Here is a 16,322-nt window from a genome sequence, read left to right on the forward strand (position 1 = left end):
CCAGAACACTCTCTGATCTCTTTTGTAACACGTTTTTAAAGCTGAGAAGTTTCAAGTCCAAAAAAAATACCTGAAAGATGTGAAGAAAATAGATAGATTTATAACCCCAATTCCAAAAAAGTTGGGATTAAAAGGCTTAAAGATGAGCAAAAGTTAAACACCACTGGATTTAAAATGCAAAAAGGTGAGATCAAATTTCCCGAACACACACACAGAGTAAGGCAAATAGGCCAAAACAAAAACACAAATTATAAAGAAAAAAGAGCAGTTAAATTATTTTATTTTATTTTTTTTTTAAAGTGTGAAATTTAAAAGGCTTTGTGTGAATTACTAAAGCACATGTGATATTTGATTAATGAATACTGGGCTAATGTACATTTTTTAATGATTAATATTGCTTTGAAATTGTCCTGTGTCAAACAAATCTTGATGTTTGAAAAAGGCTTCTAATATAAGAACATTTTGTTATTTGAATTGCTAAGCCTTTTTTCTTTTGTTTTGTCACACATCTGTTTTTTACCATGTAAAGAAAATCATCATACATTTTTCTGTTTCCAAACAAAAATCAAATAACCAGTCATTTTCAGTTTGTCATATCTGTTTTCTGAAATTCAATTACAAAGTGTAGTAGTGTAGTCCAGTTTCCAACCTTTCTGAGTCACGACTCCAAATAAAACCAGCTTTACTGTCCCTCTAATTTCTACCCCATAGCATGAGTAGATGCATGTTTCCTCCTATAAAGCTGTACCGTCAGACAAGCCCTCACTGTGTTTTCAAAGGCCATAAATAGAGCAAACAGACTGATATGAACAGTAACCAAAGGGCACTGGACTGCATGATAGAGCCCCTAAACACTAATAAACAAACGATAACTTCCCTTTTCTCTGTTCTTTAAGTTGACAGGTTTAACGTACGCATTTTTAGTTTTGAACAGAAAAAGAGATAAGTCCAGGACTTCCCTTCAATTAGCGACCCTAAAAGATGAACAGCTCTGTCTGATAACAGTGCAGTCACACCACCTCTTAGCCTTTGCTCTCTCTCTCTCTCTCTCTCTCTCTCTGTCCTGCTCTGACTGCTTCTATTTGACTCCAGTATTAGAGGGGGGTGCCTTTCTCATACACATCCTTTTTTGCACTGACTTCGTCCACACTCGTAGCGAGAGAAGAAACACGGAGAGACTGAAATTAAGAAAAATTAAAGTAACATGTGCTGTACAGGGAAATGTGCCCGCCTGGTGGGCTTGATCCTGCTGCCGTCTGCGTTCGTCTGCATGATCTCCAACCTGCTGCTGTTCTTCCCTGATGGGGAGCAGCTGGGTAATGGTCAGATCTCCTTTCAAGTGTGGCTCATGGGGGGCCTCATCGGGGGAGGCCTCTTTGTGAGTATTAAATTGTGCATCTTTGATTCTTAATTTGTGCTTCAGTAGGATTTATGAGTCATTATCTCAGCCTTTTACAAAATTGTGCATTCTCATTTGTGGGATTTTGCTCTGTCTTGTTGTTTTAGAGAGATTATTTGTTTGAGTTTGTGTGTCAACATGAGTATTTTTTTATGTCCGTATGAAAGAAGAGTTTATCTTTACTTTTCACATTGTCTGGAGGAAAATGGCTAAAAACTTGGTTTCTTTCAATAGATGGTTCCTTAACTAAGATAGGGTTTACATTTAAATGAATATTAAGCTGGAAAACAAAACGCAAAGAGACTTTCTTTTTTTAATTCTAGCCTGGATTTAAAACTAAAACTAAATGTGCATTAAAGTCTAAGGAGGAAATTGAAAACTAAAGCTTAAATAAGGCAAATTTGGCACAAACTAATCATTCTTTCACATAAATTACTTGATATCATGTCAAATGTCCAATCTATGGTGTTAAAAAGAACATCCGACATGCATTCAGTCAAATTAAAGGGTTAAAAATTTAACTGGCAAACACTTGAAGAGTGCTTCTAAATAAAAATAATACACACATTTAAAGTGATAATCCTTTTTGAACATCTTTTTCTACATTTAGTGCTTTTACTTGTGATAAGTCTGAAAAAATTTTGATTTTTCCTTTAAAGGGTATATACCATATAATAGAAGTTAAAGGAACGCCTTTACACAGTTGTTCTGTTACTGTACTTTAGAAAAGAAGCTCTATATTATCCTCATTATTACATCAGATCAGCCATATGTGTAATGTATATCTTTTTAAGAAAATGAAATATAATAAATCTTGGATGTGATTAGTGTGTTCAAGCTGTTTGAGCTCCTAAAATTCCTCACCAAGGGTGCACACACCCTATGTATCTGCCTGTGAGTGTCTAGTTGTTTAATCTTAAAACTTTACAGCTTTACAACTGCAGTAAATAATTCATAAAAACTTATCTTATTAGTCGACTGCAGGGACCTTTGAATCTTTCAGCATATGCCGTTATCGCTGTTTTATTACCGTTTGGAACAGCAACCAGGTTTTTTAAACTCCTCCTCCAAACTTTGCTGATATTTGGCGTCACTGACTGCTGGGAGAAGAAGAGAGTGAAACTCAAATAAGAATCCACAAATATTTGGTTAAAGAGATAACGGACAAAAGCGCATGGACACATTATGTTTGATCCAGTGGGCTCGTTTTAAAAATGCTGAAGGGAAACTCTATATTCAGCTGACATATGTAAAGATTTACCCTATGATCCTCTTGATATTTAAGATAAAAATGAATATTTCTAACTTTGCAGATGCTATGTCCAAGCTGTTCGGCAATCAGGGCCGGGGGCAAGGGTTGCTGTGGAGCAGGTTGCTGTGGAAACAGATGCCGGGTGAGTAAAGTCATTTAAGAGGACCGATAATGATAGGTGGTAAAAGGTAAAAGCAACGTGATTCACGCCAAAGACCAAAGAACAAACATGAATCATCTTTATTTGAAAAACCTCATGTGAACTCTACAAACATGCTTTTTAGTTTTTATTTCCCATTTATTATGCTTTACAATACTATTAAATATTTAAACTGAGATAGGTGGTTATGTGCTGCCATGATGTTTTTCTGCTGGACAATAAAAGCACTGTGGATGGTCAAAGAAAAGGGGTGGGACATTTTCTGTGGCAAAAATGTTATAACAAAACATAATCATCTTTAACTTTGCCTTTAACCTCCAAAATCTGGTCAGTTTATCCTCAAGTCTTTGTGGACATTTGAACATAATATCTTTATAACACTCCCTGCTTTCAACACTTTTGTGTCCATTAAACTATTAATTTCTAAGTAACTAGCTAGCCTATGTACCGCGATACTAAGGAAAATCTTTTCCTCCACGTATAAGAGTGAAATGGTTCTAAACTGGTTTAGATCAGTTGACTCCTTCTCCTTGGGAATCAGTATTCTCACTGCGCTACACCAGGCTCTTAGGATCAGATGTTTTCCCCATACTAACCTCAGTAATAGCCAAAGAAATCTGGGGACATCAGTCACGCTTTCATAGACCCAGTAGGGAACTCCATTTGGCCCTGTGACCGAAGAAGCCTTTGCACACATTACTACAGCCTGCTCTTCCTTCCACCTTGGTAGTCCTACATCCATACTAAATTCTTTCTCTCCAAATTTGGCATATCGGGTGGAAGGCCTGATTCGCTATTCTTCTCTGGATCTGAATAAGTCTTTCTTAAATGCTCCTCTACCTCATATGTTAATCTGCCTTCCTTTTTTCTGATCCTAAATGCATCCTTGAGAAGTTCACAAGCAAGAAATGCACAAGCCCCATGACCCTAACCTTCCACCTTTGACCTCTGAAATCCTATTGGTTCATACTTGAGTCAAGATGAAGATTTGTGCTAAGTTTGAAGGAAATCCCTTAGAGAGTTATAAAGATATTATTGTCAAAGAATGACTTGGAAAGTAGGGGATGAAAAGGAGGTCCAGTGACCTTGACCTTTGACATATGACTTCCAAGATAAACCAGTTCATGCTGAGGCCAGAGTTAACGTTTTTGCAAAGTTTGATGAAAGTCTGTTGAAGTGTTATTGAATTATAAAGTCCACAAGAATGGGCGATTATATAAAAAAAATCTTTCCCGTTCTTGCTTTAAGTACATTTTTAGTTGGCAAACAGTGCAGGGTTTCAATTAGACATTTTGCACTCCACAGTGCACCATACATTTTTTAATGGGAGACAGGTCTGGCCACTCTAGTGCCGGCACTCTCACTCACTTACTGTGAAGCCATGCTGTTGTAACTCAACCAGAATGTAGTTTTGTACTGTCTAGCTGAAATAAGCAGGGGCGTCCCTGAAAAAACATTGTCTAGTTTGAAGTATAAATTGCACCATAACTTGTAGGCACCTCTCAGTATTAATGATATGTGTTGTCTGCTGGTTTTGAGGCTGACAACACAAAATGTGGACAGTCAGACCAACTGACTTTGACATTTTAGGTCAGTCCATCTCACTTGAACTCAGAGAAGGCAGCAGCACTTCTGGATGTTGTTGATGTATTGCTTTCGCTTTACATGGTAGAGTCTTAACTTACATTTGCAGATGCAGTGACACACCAGGTTAACTGACAGGCGTTTTCTGAAGTGCTCCTAAGCCCAGGCTGTAATATCCATCATAGAATGATGCTGGTTTTTAATGCAGTGCCACCATGAGAATTGAAGGTCTTTTGATGATATTATGGACTGTAGATGGTAAAATCTCTTATCTTGCTTTTGTACATAAGCTGCCCATCTGTGTGCCAGGGTGGTCTTTCACAAGATGAAAACTTCCCACTGTTATCGATTATGACTGATCCTAATCTTTCCCAACTTTTTTGGAACATGTTGCAGGGCACAAAATTAAGAATGTGTGTTTATTTCTAATACATGAACGAGTACATAAATAAAGTTTTCCAGTTCAAACAACATAAGTCGTATTTTGACTGTTTAATTGAATATAGTTTGAGAGGGAGTTGCAAATTACACACATCACATTATAAACAATGTCCCACCTTTTTGGTGGTGGAGTTTGTAGTACAGAAGGAAATAAACAGCAAAAAGGTGAAATCAAAAGGCTAAAAGAGCAAAAAAGACACATTTTAGACAGAACACAGCCACAGAAGAATTGTATTTCTTCTTAAAGTCAAAATATCTCTGTGATAAGACTCTACTTTATTCGTGTCTCTCTTCCAGATGCTGAACTCTGTGTTCTGCTCTGCTTTCGGCGTGGTTGGCGCGATCTACTGCATCAGTGTGTCCTCAGCCGGTCTGGCCATTGGACCCCAGTGTAAGGTGGCGGATGGCGAATGGGAATACCCTTTTGAGCACTATGGCACGTGAGTGTTTATCTGTTATTACTTACGCGTGGTCAACTGCCTTTTTTCTCCTTATAATGAAGTTCAGCAGGGTTTTTTCATCTTTCAGGCATGTCTGCACTTCTCTGTCACCCACATTTACTTATTTTCTCCTTTTTAAAGTACTTTAAACACTATGTTACTGATGCATTACTTTTAAAGTCCACTAGGTGGCAGACTGGACCAGCTGCTCCGTTGCCTGTCTGTTTGCAGCTTCTCTTGAGCTTTAAAGATGCCTGGGAAATTCTTTTATTAGCTCGTTCGTAGGTCTTGCTAAGCTACAGATTAGCCGTCTTGGCTTTTGAAGTTAAAGAACAATTGCTCTATTATTCTCTGTCTCCTTCTTGGCCTCTAAACAACATGAATGATAGAGCCCAAAGGATAACAGGATTGGCACCACTGAAGCATTTTTTAAGCTTAGGCAGGAAAAACTGAATCACCTGATGGAGGCCCATCAGCTGATTGGGACAAGGTTGATGAATAAGAGCCTGTTGTTAATGTTGTGATGTTGATCCCACAGATTAAAGGAACCAGTGTGGAATAACAATGGTAAACCTTATGTTGTTCTTCCTCCTGCAAACCTCAATTTCCTCTTTTTATTCTGTTTGCCTTGTTCCAGAGCAGGGATAGTTTATCAGCCTCCTTTTAAGAGACTATTTCACTTTGAGAGAGGAAACATTTCTGTGCACCCCATGTATGGAGGCTGTTGTCTCTGATGCTGGCAGCCTTGGTTCAAGTCCAGCCAGTGGGATCTTTCCCATTCTTTCTATCTAACCCCAGTACCAGACCCAATCCATCATCCTATCTTCAATAAAGGCATAAAAGACCAAAAATAAGACATAAAGAGGTATTTCTTTTCATGTTAAAGGAGGTAGGAAGCTAGTTTTCAGTGGTATAGAATCTTTCTGACACACTCTTATGAATAATAGGATTTGCTCGCACCTGTTAATTATTGGATTCATTTCTTTTAATCAGACCTTTTGCCACAGGTATTTAAAAATCAAGCTCCTAGCCATGTAGCTACAAAACTAATATAGCTAAAGCTAATGTAGCTATGAATCTAAAAAAGCTACATTAGCAAACATAGCATACGCTAACGTAACTAACATAGCTTTGTTAGCTCAAGCTTGAGCTATGTTTGCTTTGTAGCTAACATAGCTAAAGCTAATGTAGTTATGAATCTAAAAAAGCTACATTAGCAGGCATAGCTTAAGCTAACGTAACTAACATAGCTTTATTAGCTTAAGCTTGAGCTATGCTTGCTATGTAGCTAACATAGCTAAAGCTAATGTAGCTATCAATCTAACAAAGCTACATTAGCAGGCATAGTTTAAGCTAACATAACTAACATAGCTTTGTTAGCTTAGGTTTGAGCTCTGTTTGCTATGTAGCTAACATAGCTAAAGCCAGTGTAGCTATGAATCTGAAATAGTTACATTAGCAGACATAGCATAAGCTAATGTAACTAACATAGCTTTGTTAGCTTAAGCTTGAGCTACATTTGCTAAGTAACTAACATAGCTTAGTCAGCTTTAGCCTTAGCTACATTAGCTCCATTAGAGTGTGTTCAAGGACGACAAGCCTTTTTCCTCCAAACAGACTGATCAACTTTATTAATTGTTTTGTACTCAGGTTTGTAGGTCCGGTTTTTGACTTTTAACTTTTAGCATGCTCACCCTAGCCTTAACCCTTACCCTAACCTTAATCAGAAGTTTAATCTAGCTTATTTTGAAAGTTTTATCATGTATTTTGTTTCTTACAGGCAGCATCTCACAGTAGTGGTTTGCAAGATGGGCTGTCTGAGAGCTGTGATCTGCAGCCAGACTGTCTTGTAAAATCTTAATATTTGTTTAAAAAAACATTTCTCTTTTTTCCGTCCACTCCTCACTTGTTCCACTCACCTTCTCACTGACACATTTTTCCAAACTCAGTCATCATACTTTCTCCTGCATCCCCAATGCTTGGCCTGCTTCACATTTTTTCATAAAGGTTGCTTTGTGTGTCATGAGCACTGTTTAATGTTGTTATCATTCTTTTGTGCAGTGGTAATGGCAGCTACCTCGTTAACCAGACTCTGTGGACAATATGCACATTTCCAAAGAACGCAGTGATGTGGCATGTCGTTCTGTTCTCCATTCTGCTCTCAATGGGGGTGCTGCAGCTGGTGCTCTGTGGCATCCAGGTCATCAATGGCTGCATGGGATGCATCTGTGGGGACTGTCGGGACAGCAAAGATGTAGGTCACAACTCCTGAAATCTCTGAAATTACTTCAAATGTTGAGAAGGATCCAGAGCAGATATGAAAAAGGAAGTAATCACATTTTAACTGTTTTATTTAACTGAACCAAGCAACACTATTTGGGTTCCTCATAGTGATCAACGAAGCCTTATAGCTTGTTTCAACAGTGTTGTTTTAGCTCTCTTCTGAAATTCTGAGTTTCTATCAGGCCCACCACGGTTGGAAAACAGGAAAGGGAAAACGTGGTAGTTTTGACCTCATGTTCATGTGTGTGAAAGGAAGTGGTTAGATTAGCAGAGATTTAGCAGAGCTTTCACAGCCAGACAGGAAAATGGGCCTAATGAGCGATTTAAAAAAAATATCAACAACTTGGTGAACTTTAGAGAAGCTCTGTGAATTATGCAGGGTATCTTTTTTAAAATGAGGAAAAACAACGTAAAGTCGCCTCTGGTTATAGCTTAAAATTTGGTGAAAGACAACAAACAGAGGAGTTTGATGCCAAAGTACTAACAGAATATGAAATTCTAAGCTAAATATTGTTAGCCTAGCACTTCACTATTTTTGAGATGTGCTAACCAGTTGCCAGTGAAGTTCAAATTTAACAGAAAGTAGAAAGGAATATTAAAGTCAACAACTTTCTTCTCATTTTACTCACATGTAAATCCAAGCTAGCTAGCTGCATGCTGTAGCTGAAGCTAACATACAACCCTTGGCAACATGGGAAATGAAACTATTTAAATGTGAAATTCTAACTTCTATTCAAAGTGTTAGCCTCTGAAATCACAAAGCAGGTCTCACCATTCGCCCAGTCTTTGCTCTGAGCTAAGTAGCTGCTAGTTAGCTTAAATTTAATGAAAACATATCCAGCTTTCGCTGTCATGAAAGGCTATAGTTTATGAAACACTGAACATTTCTCTTCAAAGGACTTTGATTATTCTACGATCCCTTATTAAGTCAAGCTATCAGCCTTTCTTTAGCTAAGCTGCTAGCATAATTTTACCTCACAGCTGGCTATCTAATAAGTACATTTCTGAAAAACTGATACTAAAGCTCCCTTTACATACGCAAACTTTAAATATCCTGGAATTTTTTAGAGTTAAATTCAGGAGTTTTGTGCAAGTATGAGTAGGGCTTTACAGACCAGAATTGTTACAGAGGTGTCAAACCCAAATTTATCACTGAAACCCCAACAATAATAGATTTAAGTACTATTAAAAAGTTATACTTTTTTACTGAATTAAAAGCAAAAGATGTAATTTACCAATTCTATCCTCAAATAATCTACTGTCTTTCAATTTTCCTTTTTGACTGAAAAAAGGACTGAACATTTGTCTCAATATGGGGACTGACTGAACTCCATAGGTGAACTGGAAAAGGCCAGAATGTACCATTTTGGACAAAAATATCTCCACAGCTTGAACATTAAACTCAGGTTTAGCACTTGGTTGAACGTATAGTGATGAATGCAGAAACTGACATGCCAGCTTGCACTTAATTTAAACCACTATGTATATGTACACTAATGAGGCATAGGGAGAATATAGTTTCATACAGGATTCACAAACACTGAAGAAGCTTAAGAATGTTTCTACAACCTTTTAAAATATAAATTTATATATTTCTGAGGAAATACGGACACATGTACAGGTGCATCATATCCCTCCACACATTAACACAAATCTCACATTCATTTACAGCCATGTCAGTCACTTTTTGCAGGTTACTCTCCAACTCTAAAGTAAATGTGTGATTTCTGTCCTGTTGCAGGATGACAGTGGATTGTGAAAGTGATGATCGCCTTCAAAAGGACCAGGAAGCTTCTCTGCGTTTCATTTGCTTCAAAATTGTTTAAAATCAGGGCTATGACTTTGTGAAACTAAATCTTGATGCTTTTTTGACTCCAAGTTCATTAATTAGATTTTTTTTAAATAAAATGTTTTACCTTATTACAGTATGATTTTTGTCCAAGCTGTTGGCTATTATAAGGGATGCACACGATGAGCAGGCTAAACAGTTAGTCGCTCCCTCAGCAGTTGATTAACCTAATTCTTAATATTTTCTATAAGACCAGGCTCACAATCCCAGTACAACACTCGGTCTATACTGTAAAGCAGCTGTCCGCCAAGACTAGCAACTGTAACTGTGGTACTGGCTACTCCAACGCTGCCACAATGCTCTTTAATCCGATGTATACTCTTTTTAAATGGAACAATTAACCTGCATTTCCTCTGATGTCCAATGGAGGCTTGCTCAGAAGTACTTGAAGTCACATTCACACCCATGTTAAAACACCAATTTCAACATGGCTGATAAAACTTCAGACTGTTACAGCGCAGCTACATGTCAGGAGGCTTAGGACCCACCTCACTTCCACCTCTTTGGATTTAAGGAGTTGAGAGCATTTTTAACATGGTGGCTGGTGAACTCAGAAGCCACCTTCAGTAACCAAACAACTTAGGCTTCATTCAAGTCTTAATGCAGTCTATGATAACACTGTTAGCATCCTGTTGGGACAGTTCAGCATTATTCTTATCCAGGAAATGCCAATAAAGATAAAACAGACTGTCAATGAGTGACAACATTCAGCACAATAATTAGTTAACCTGTAAGGCTGGTGTTGGTAACACTGCTAACTTTTGTTGCATTCTGCAAACTAACTTCATGATGTTTACCCAGTGCTGCTTTAATGTGTTGAATAAATAGTGATGAATTTTCAACCGTTTTGGGTTTTCCTGACTTTAGACCAGTCATCTAAATGCTATAATAATATACATTTAATTGGGTGTGAAATTATTCACCAAGGAATGCGACTGTTTTATTTATTCCCTAAAATAAATTCCACATCACAAATGTCACACTGGTGCCATTTTCATTCACAAACTCTACATGTGAATTATGTTTTACAGCATTAATGTAAATAAAATATGTTTTCTTAAAGTGTATATCCTAAGGTTAGCATTTTGTTTAACTGGAATTTGACAGCACAAGAAAATATGAAGAAATAAAACTATACTCACAAACATATTTTGATATTCACCTGTGTTTTGTGACTATTTTCTTGTGCTTTGCAAAGTATATTTGAGATATGACATCAGTTTCTTCTTCTTTGCTTCCCCTGCTTTAGGATGTTGTGTAAAATACGAATAATAACAGAACACCGTGATTTACAAATCCTTTGAACCTATTTTTAAATACAGCACAAAGTCAATTATTTTGTTTGTGTTTAGTAAAGTAATATCAGACTTCATAGCAAAACCATGATGTGCACAAACATCAGGATGCAAGAAAATAAAGCATAAAAAAACGGAGGCTACTTTCATGGACTATAATTACATAGTTGTGAAAAGGAGCAAAAAGTTAGGAGAACAGAGGCAAAGATGGGTGAAACTGGAAAAAAAAAGGCAAATGTGGGCAAAAAGTGGTAAAATTGGTTAAAACTGAGAAAAATTGGTTAAAAATGGCAAAAATGGGGTAAAACTCATAAAGAAGAGGCAAAAATGGGTGGAAAGTGGCAGAATGGGAGAAAGCAGCACAAGTAGTACAAATGGACCAAAAGCAACCAAAATTTGTTAAAGTGGCAAAATGGTGCAAAATTGTAATTAAAGTGACATAATGTGGCAAAAATGGGCCAAATGAAGCAAAAAGGTGAAATTTTGCAAAACAATATGCATTAATGAGTATCAAACAACCACATGGGTAGAAAAAAGTGTTAAAATTGGCTAGGTGGCAAAAATGGGTTAAAAAGAAAAAAAATTGGTTAAAACCAGAAAAATGGCCAACATGTGGCACAAATGGGTTTAAACTTGCAGGTGGCAAACATGGGTGGAAAATGGCAAAATGGGGGGCAAGCAGCACAAGTAGCAAAAACAGACAAAAGCTGCACAAAATTTGTCAATTTGGCAAAGTGATAGCAAAAAAGAGTGAAAAGTTAACCTTGCAAAGCAGATGGATACGCCCGTTTCCGTGTTTCTCACTGGCAAATCCATCTTACAAAGCTCCCGTCTGAACAGTTTGGGCCTGGTTAGAAAGTGACAAGACCAATCAGTGACGAGGGGCGGTACTTTCTGGCGTGCCAGAGTTGTTACATGTGCAAGCAGTAACAAGAGACTGGTGCAATTATGGCGGACTACATTAGTGTTGATGCTGCTAAAGCACCAGTTTCATCAGAAATTGACGACATTTCTTCGTTAAAAGAAGAACAAAGAACAGCAATGAGTTGTTATCTTTTCAGAAACGACCAAAGTCGTGTACTGACATGTCTACAGACGCCATGGTCCGCGTTATGCAGTTACCTAGGAATTTAGTCCTCAGTAGGGGTGCAGCTCAAAAGCAGCTACGCCATCAGCTTTGTTGCTCTGATTGGCCCGTAAAGATGTGACAGACAACGTTCATCCAATCACACTCCAAGTTTTTTTAAAGGCTCTGCCCTTTCCCAAACTCTGTGTATAAGTGGTTTTCACTGACATGCCATGTCAGTGAAAAGTAGCATAATGCAGCAAAAAGGGGAGGAAACTGGTAAAAAGGGTTAAAGGTGGCACTGAAGAGCAACAAACAGCACAAATGGGTTAAAAGTGGCAAAAATAAGTAGAAAAAATCACGGTGAAAATTGGTTAAAAAGTTGCACAAATTGATTATTCTGACAATAGAATCCAATAATTGTTTGATACAACTGTTAGCCAGGATGCTAACAGGGTGCATTGATATCAGTGAATCACAAATGGGGAGGGCCAATTCTCTGGGTTTGTCAGGAGCCCAGCCAATTCTGTGGGCAGCCCTGGTCCCTGAAAAGGACACCTGGTTTGAAGTACAAGTTTCTCCAAAACCTATACCTCTCAGTGTTAATGGTGCCTTCACAGATGTGCAAGTGACCATGTCATAGGCACTAATACACCCACATACATTTTTGAACTAAGTGTTGATTAAAGTCTGGATGTTACTTTTTCTCTTTTGCCCCTAAAGTCTTTTGAAAAGTGGAGAACCCTGACCACGGTTGTTTGTGAACAGCTGACCCTTTCAGGAGTGCTCCTTTGTACCCACACTTGGTACTTTCACTTGTTAGCAAATCGTCTTCTTACCTGTGGAATGTTCCGGGTTTTCTTTTCGCATTTTGCACAACTTTTTTGGCACTGGGGTTTGTATTCATGGAAACACAAACTGATTTTCCAGTTGACGAGCCTCTGCAGAATCACTGTCACTTATTCATCTCGTGCCGTGCTTGAAAGTCCAGACAGCCAGATCTAACAGGATTACTGTGCACTGGAGACAACGTCAAAGGTCAGATCGCCCCCTGCGGAAACTGGCAACACTGCAGCTGCAAAAACAGTACACAATCTGGATCCGCAGCACCCATTAGCATAGGTGCAGGTTAAGCTCATAATCTTTTGTTGCCAAGGAGCCTCTTCTTGGTAATTGTTACCTAACTTTCAAGTTAAAAGCCTGGTGCAGGGCGGCAGTCAGGTAAATATAGACTCAGTGTCTTGAGGGAGGCCAAACAACACAAAGCTGTGGATCAAAGCTGAAGCCAAAGTCTCTGACTGTACAGATAAATACATGTGGACGCACCTTCAGTGGCCTCATTAATAATGACTCTTTATATATTTCTGGAGCAGCCTTATTCGAGCCTCATGGGCACAGAGGGGGAAACTATGCAATTGCATAAATAAACTCTGTGTCCTACGCAGTGACCACATTAAACTGTTTGGCCGGTGTTTTGCAGCTCTCTTATATAACGCACAGCACAAAGCGAGGAAAGAGCATAAGCGAGAAGAATTTGGAATAAAAGAATGGTGGGAAAGGGGCCCTTCGCGGTCACTTCTCATGCAAATTGAAGCCCCTCTGAAAGAATCCAGAGAGGCAAAGAAAGTACTTTTTAATGGTGTGGTGAATAAACAATGATGTAAGTGCTCACATTCATCAAAGGAGACTTGAAGACAGAATGAGGTCCACCAAGAAACAGACCGAATGCAACAATAGGTCAAAAAGACGGTCATTGGAGCACAAAATTCACCTTGTGCACTTGTTTGGATCCTGGTGTGAGGGCTATTATTTGGCAATGTAGGCCTCCCCCTTCCCGAAATTGCACCTCCCTACTCTGCTTGACCTTTTCAGTGGAGGGGGGAAAGCAGACGGAAAACTGGGTGAAATGAAGCAGAACTGGACTATGGACCAGACCAGTGAAAACAGGATTTTAACAGAGCAGACCACTGGTACAGAACATCCTGTACAAGATTATAAACATTTAATGATGTTTTTTTTTTTTTACAACATTGTGGCTGTGCTGATTGTTTAGATTTCTCATCTGTACTTTAACTGAAATCCCTTTAGTAGACTGAAAAACCGCAGCCCAAGTTAAAGCAGCAGTCATGCTGTCACCGGTGGCACAAATTCAGACACACGTAAGTGTTAGCTCAGCAGTGTCCACCACCCAATGATTATGTCAGCCACACTATGAATGACCAGAGTGTAGCCACAAAGAGGACTGTCAGAAACACTCAGCAGTTTATTTACAACACTGTCAGCAAGTCCAAAATGTATTCCTTTTTAAAGTGCAGTTCTTTTTTTCACTTAACTTTTCAAATATTCACTTTTACTCCTGCCAATGAAAATATCTTGTTTTTGTTGTGTTAAATGTGTTTGAATAAATAATAATATCTCTAAATATCTATAAAAAATACCGACAAGATGGGGCATTTCTTTCAGGCACTGTTAGCATTGTTGTTCACTGCTAGCTTCAACACTAAGTTTGCTAACCTGCTAGCTAACTCTGTATGAAGCTGAGAGGTAATGGTGGTTAGGATAAATATAATCAGCATAAAATAAGGAAACATGAAAAAGCAATTATCTGAAGCCAAAACATAGCTAAGGTTATTATATTTACTGCAGAGTGCCAACTTGCTAGCTTAGGCAGGAACCCTAACATGCTGGTTGCCAACCGGTACAACTCCTCAGTATGGAAAGTAGCTATTGGCTGTCCTCAAAGTCGACAGAAGTCGCTAAATGATGTCATCACCTAATTTGCATAATCATGGGTATGCATTTAATTGTAATGGACACTGTAGGAGAGAGGGAAAACGTTACGAGAGAGACAAAAAGTGAGTAAAAGATCTTTAAGACGTATAGAACTACAAATGAATGTGCTCCTGTCAATTCTTGTTTTTATAACATCACAATTCCAACCTTCCTCCTTTATCTGGGCTTGGGACTGGCAAAAAAATGACTTGAGAGATACTCTGGCAGAGTAATTTCAATTTTAATTTTTAGTTTATTATTCTATTAATCATTCTATTTTTCTTAGAAGTTTAGCTTTCTTACTTTTGGTTTAGTTTTAAGCCTTATGGTCCACTTACAAGCCAACATCAAATTCCAGTGAAACATTAACATTTTTAACCATAACATTTATAAATATTTTTTTGTATAAAGTCTTCATTAACAACTTTAAATCGACCAAAAAGAGACAACAGAAAAAACTGTTAAGGCACCTTCACAAAGCGGTTAATTTGCAGTCTGACATGGGGGCGTGAGCATCTCCTGCTCCTACTGCAGCTGAGACAGACTGCTGCGAGGACTGTGCTGCCTGTGAGTGCTTTGGGATGGGGAGGGGCCGACGGAGAGGAGCAACAACATGCTTTAACGTCGGAGTCTGCAAAAGTCTCTAGTAACACCAGAGAAAGTAGCTAGATTTGTCGCTAGTTGCTTTTTTGAAAGAGTCGCTAGAGGGAGCTAAATATAGCAACAAAGTCGCTAAGTTAGCAACACTGGCTGGGTCCCAAAGCACACTCATATATAGTATTGGTTACTCAAATGCAGTATAGCTTGCTACCGGCACTGCCATACTGGTGATGTTTGGATGTTGTACTGTTAGCATGTTAGCACGCTTGCTAGCTAATGTGTTACTAGCAACGGCAGCATATTTCAATCGAGGAAAAGGCATCGAAAGCAAAATAAGCTTGTTTTCTTTATGAAAATATTGTCAACATTAAATACAAATGACATCAATCTAATAGTGAAAACTGTCATCAAATTTAAATTATAATCACCTAAAGTCTACTTATAACTTGATGTTGAAAAAGAAGTTATAGAAGAAAACAGAGGCAATTAAACCATTGTCACTTCCTGTTAGACCAAAACAGCAGCGCACAAATGGATAGAATACTGACCTACCGTGATTATGTACTAGGTACTGCATTTGAATGTACTGTATTACAATATATTAACAGAAGTGTGCAATTTGAGACAAACTAATCATTTCTGCCAGCCTTAGCTGAGGCTAAAACTACTGAATTTTCTACTAGCTAGATTTAAAAATGAATTCCAGGTGGGTACTATCTTGATAATTCAGAAATTATTTCTTAAAGCTACATGAGACAGCATCACAGTCCTGGCTAGGTAAAAGTAACCTGCAAAACGTTGGCTGTCTGAAATCTTAACAAGAAGAAGTTATCTCTTAACAAGTGTCACTGAAAAACTTAAAAAATACTTTTTAAAAATGTACTGACTTGTAAATTTATGACTCAATTAGATTTATTGTATTGATTTTGATTTTTACTGACAAATGAGAGAACTTATATTATTTTGAGCGTTGCTTTCAATGCTAGCTGAAACATGTTAGCTAAACTGCTAACTTTGCTTTATGTGAAGTTGAGAGGTAATGCTGGTTAGGTTGAATAAGCACAATCAAATTCAATAAAAGAAAAAAAGCAGTTATACAAAGGCAAAATTTTTGCAAAGGTTTTAATGTGCTACAGACAGAAGGCCAACTCACTAGCACAAGCAGAAACCTACCAATGTGA

At 38.1% G+C, this 16,322-nt stretch overlaps 1 protein-coding gene across 1 annotated transcript; it reads left to right on the forward strand.

Moving 5' to 3' along the window:
- The first annotated feature begins 1,100 nt into the window (after positions 1-1,100).
- On the forward strand, positions 1,101-9,479 carry tm4sf5 (transmembrane 4 L six family member 5). The gene is made up of 5 exons (XM_041778944.1): positions 1,101-1,378; positions 2,713-2,793; positions 5,134-5,276; positions 7,338-7,530; positions 9,301-9,479. The coding sequence occupies exons 1-5, from the start codon at positions 1,205-1,207 to the stop codon at positions 9,316-9,318; spliced, it is 609 nt and encodes a 202-aa protein (XP_041634878.1). The 5' UTR covers positions 1,101-1,204; the 3' UTR covers positions 9,319-9,479.
- The last annotated feature ends 6,843 nt before the right edge of the window (positions 9,480-16,322 follow it).

Source organism: Cheilinus undulatus, linkage group 22, assembly GCF_018320785.1.
Source record: "Cheilinus undulatus linkage group 22, ASM1832078v1, whole genome shotgun sequence".
NCBI lineage: Eukaryota > Metazoa > Chordata > Actinopteri > Labriformes > Labridae > Cheilinus > Cheilinus undulatus.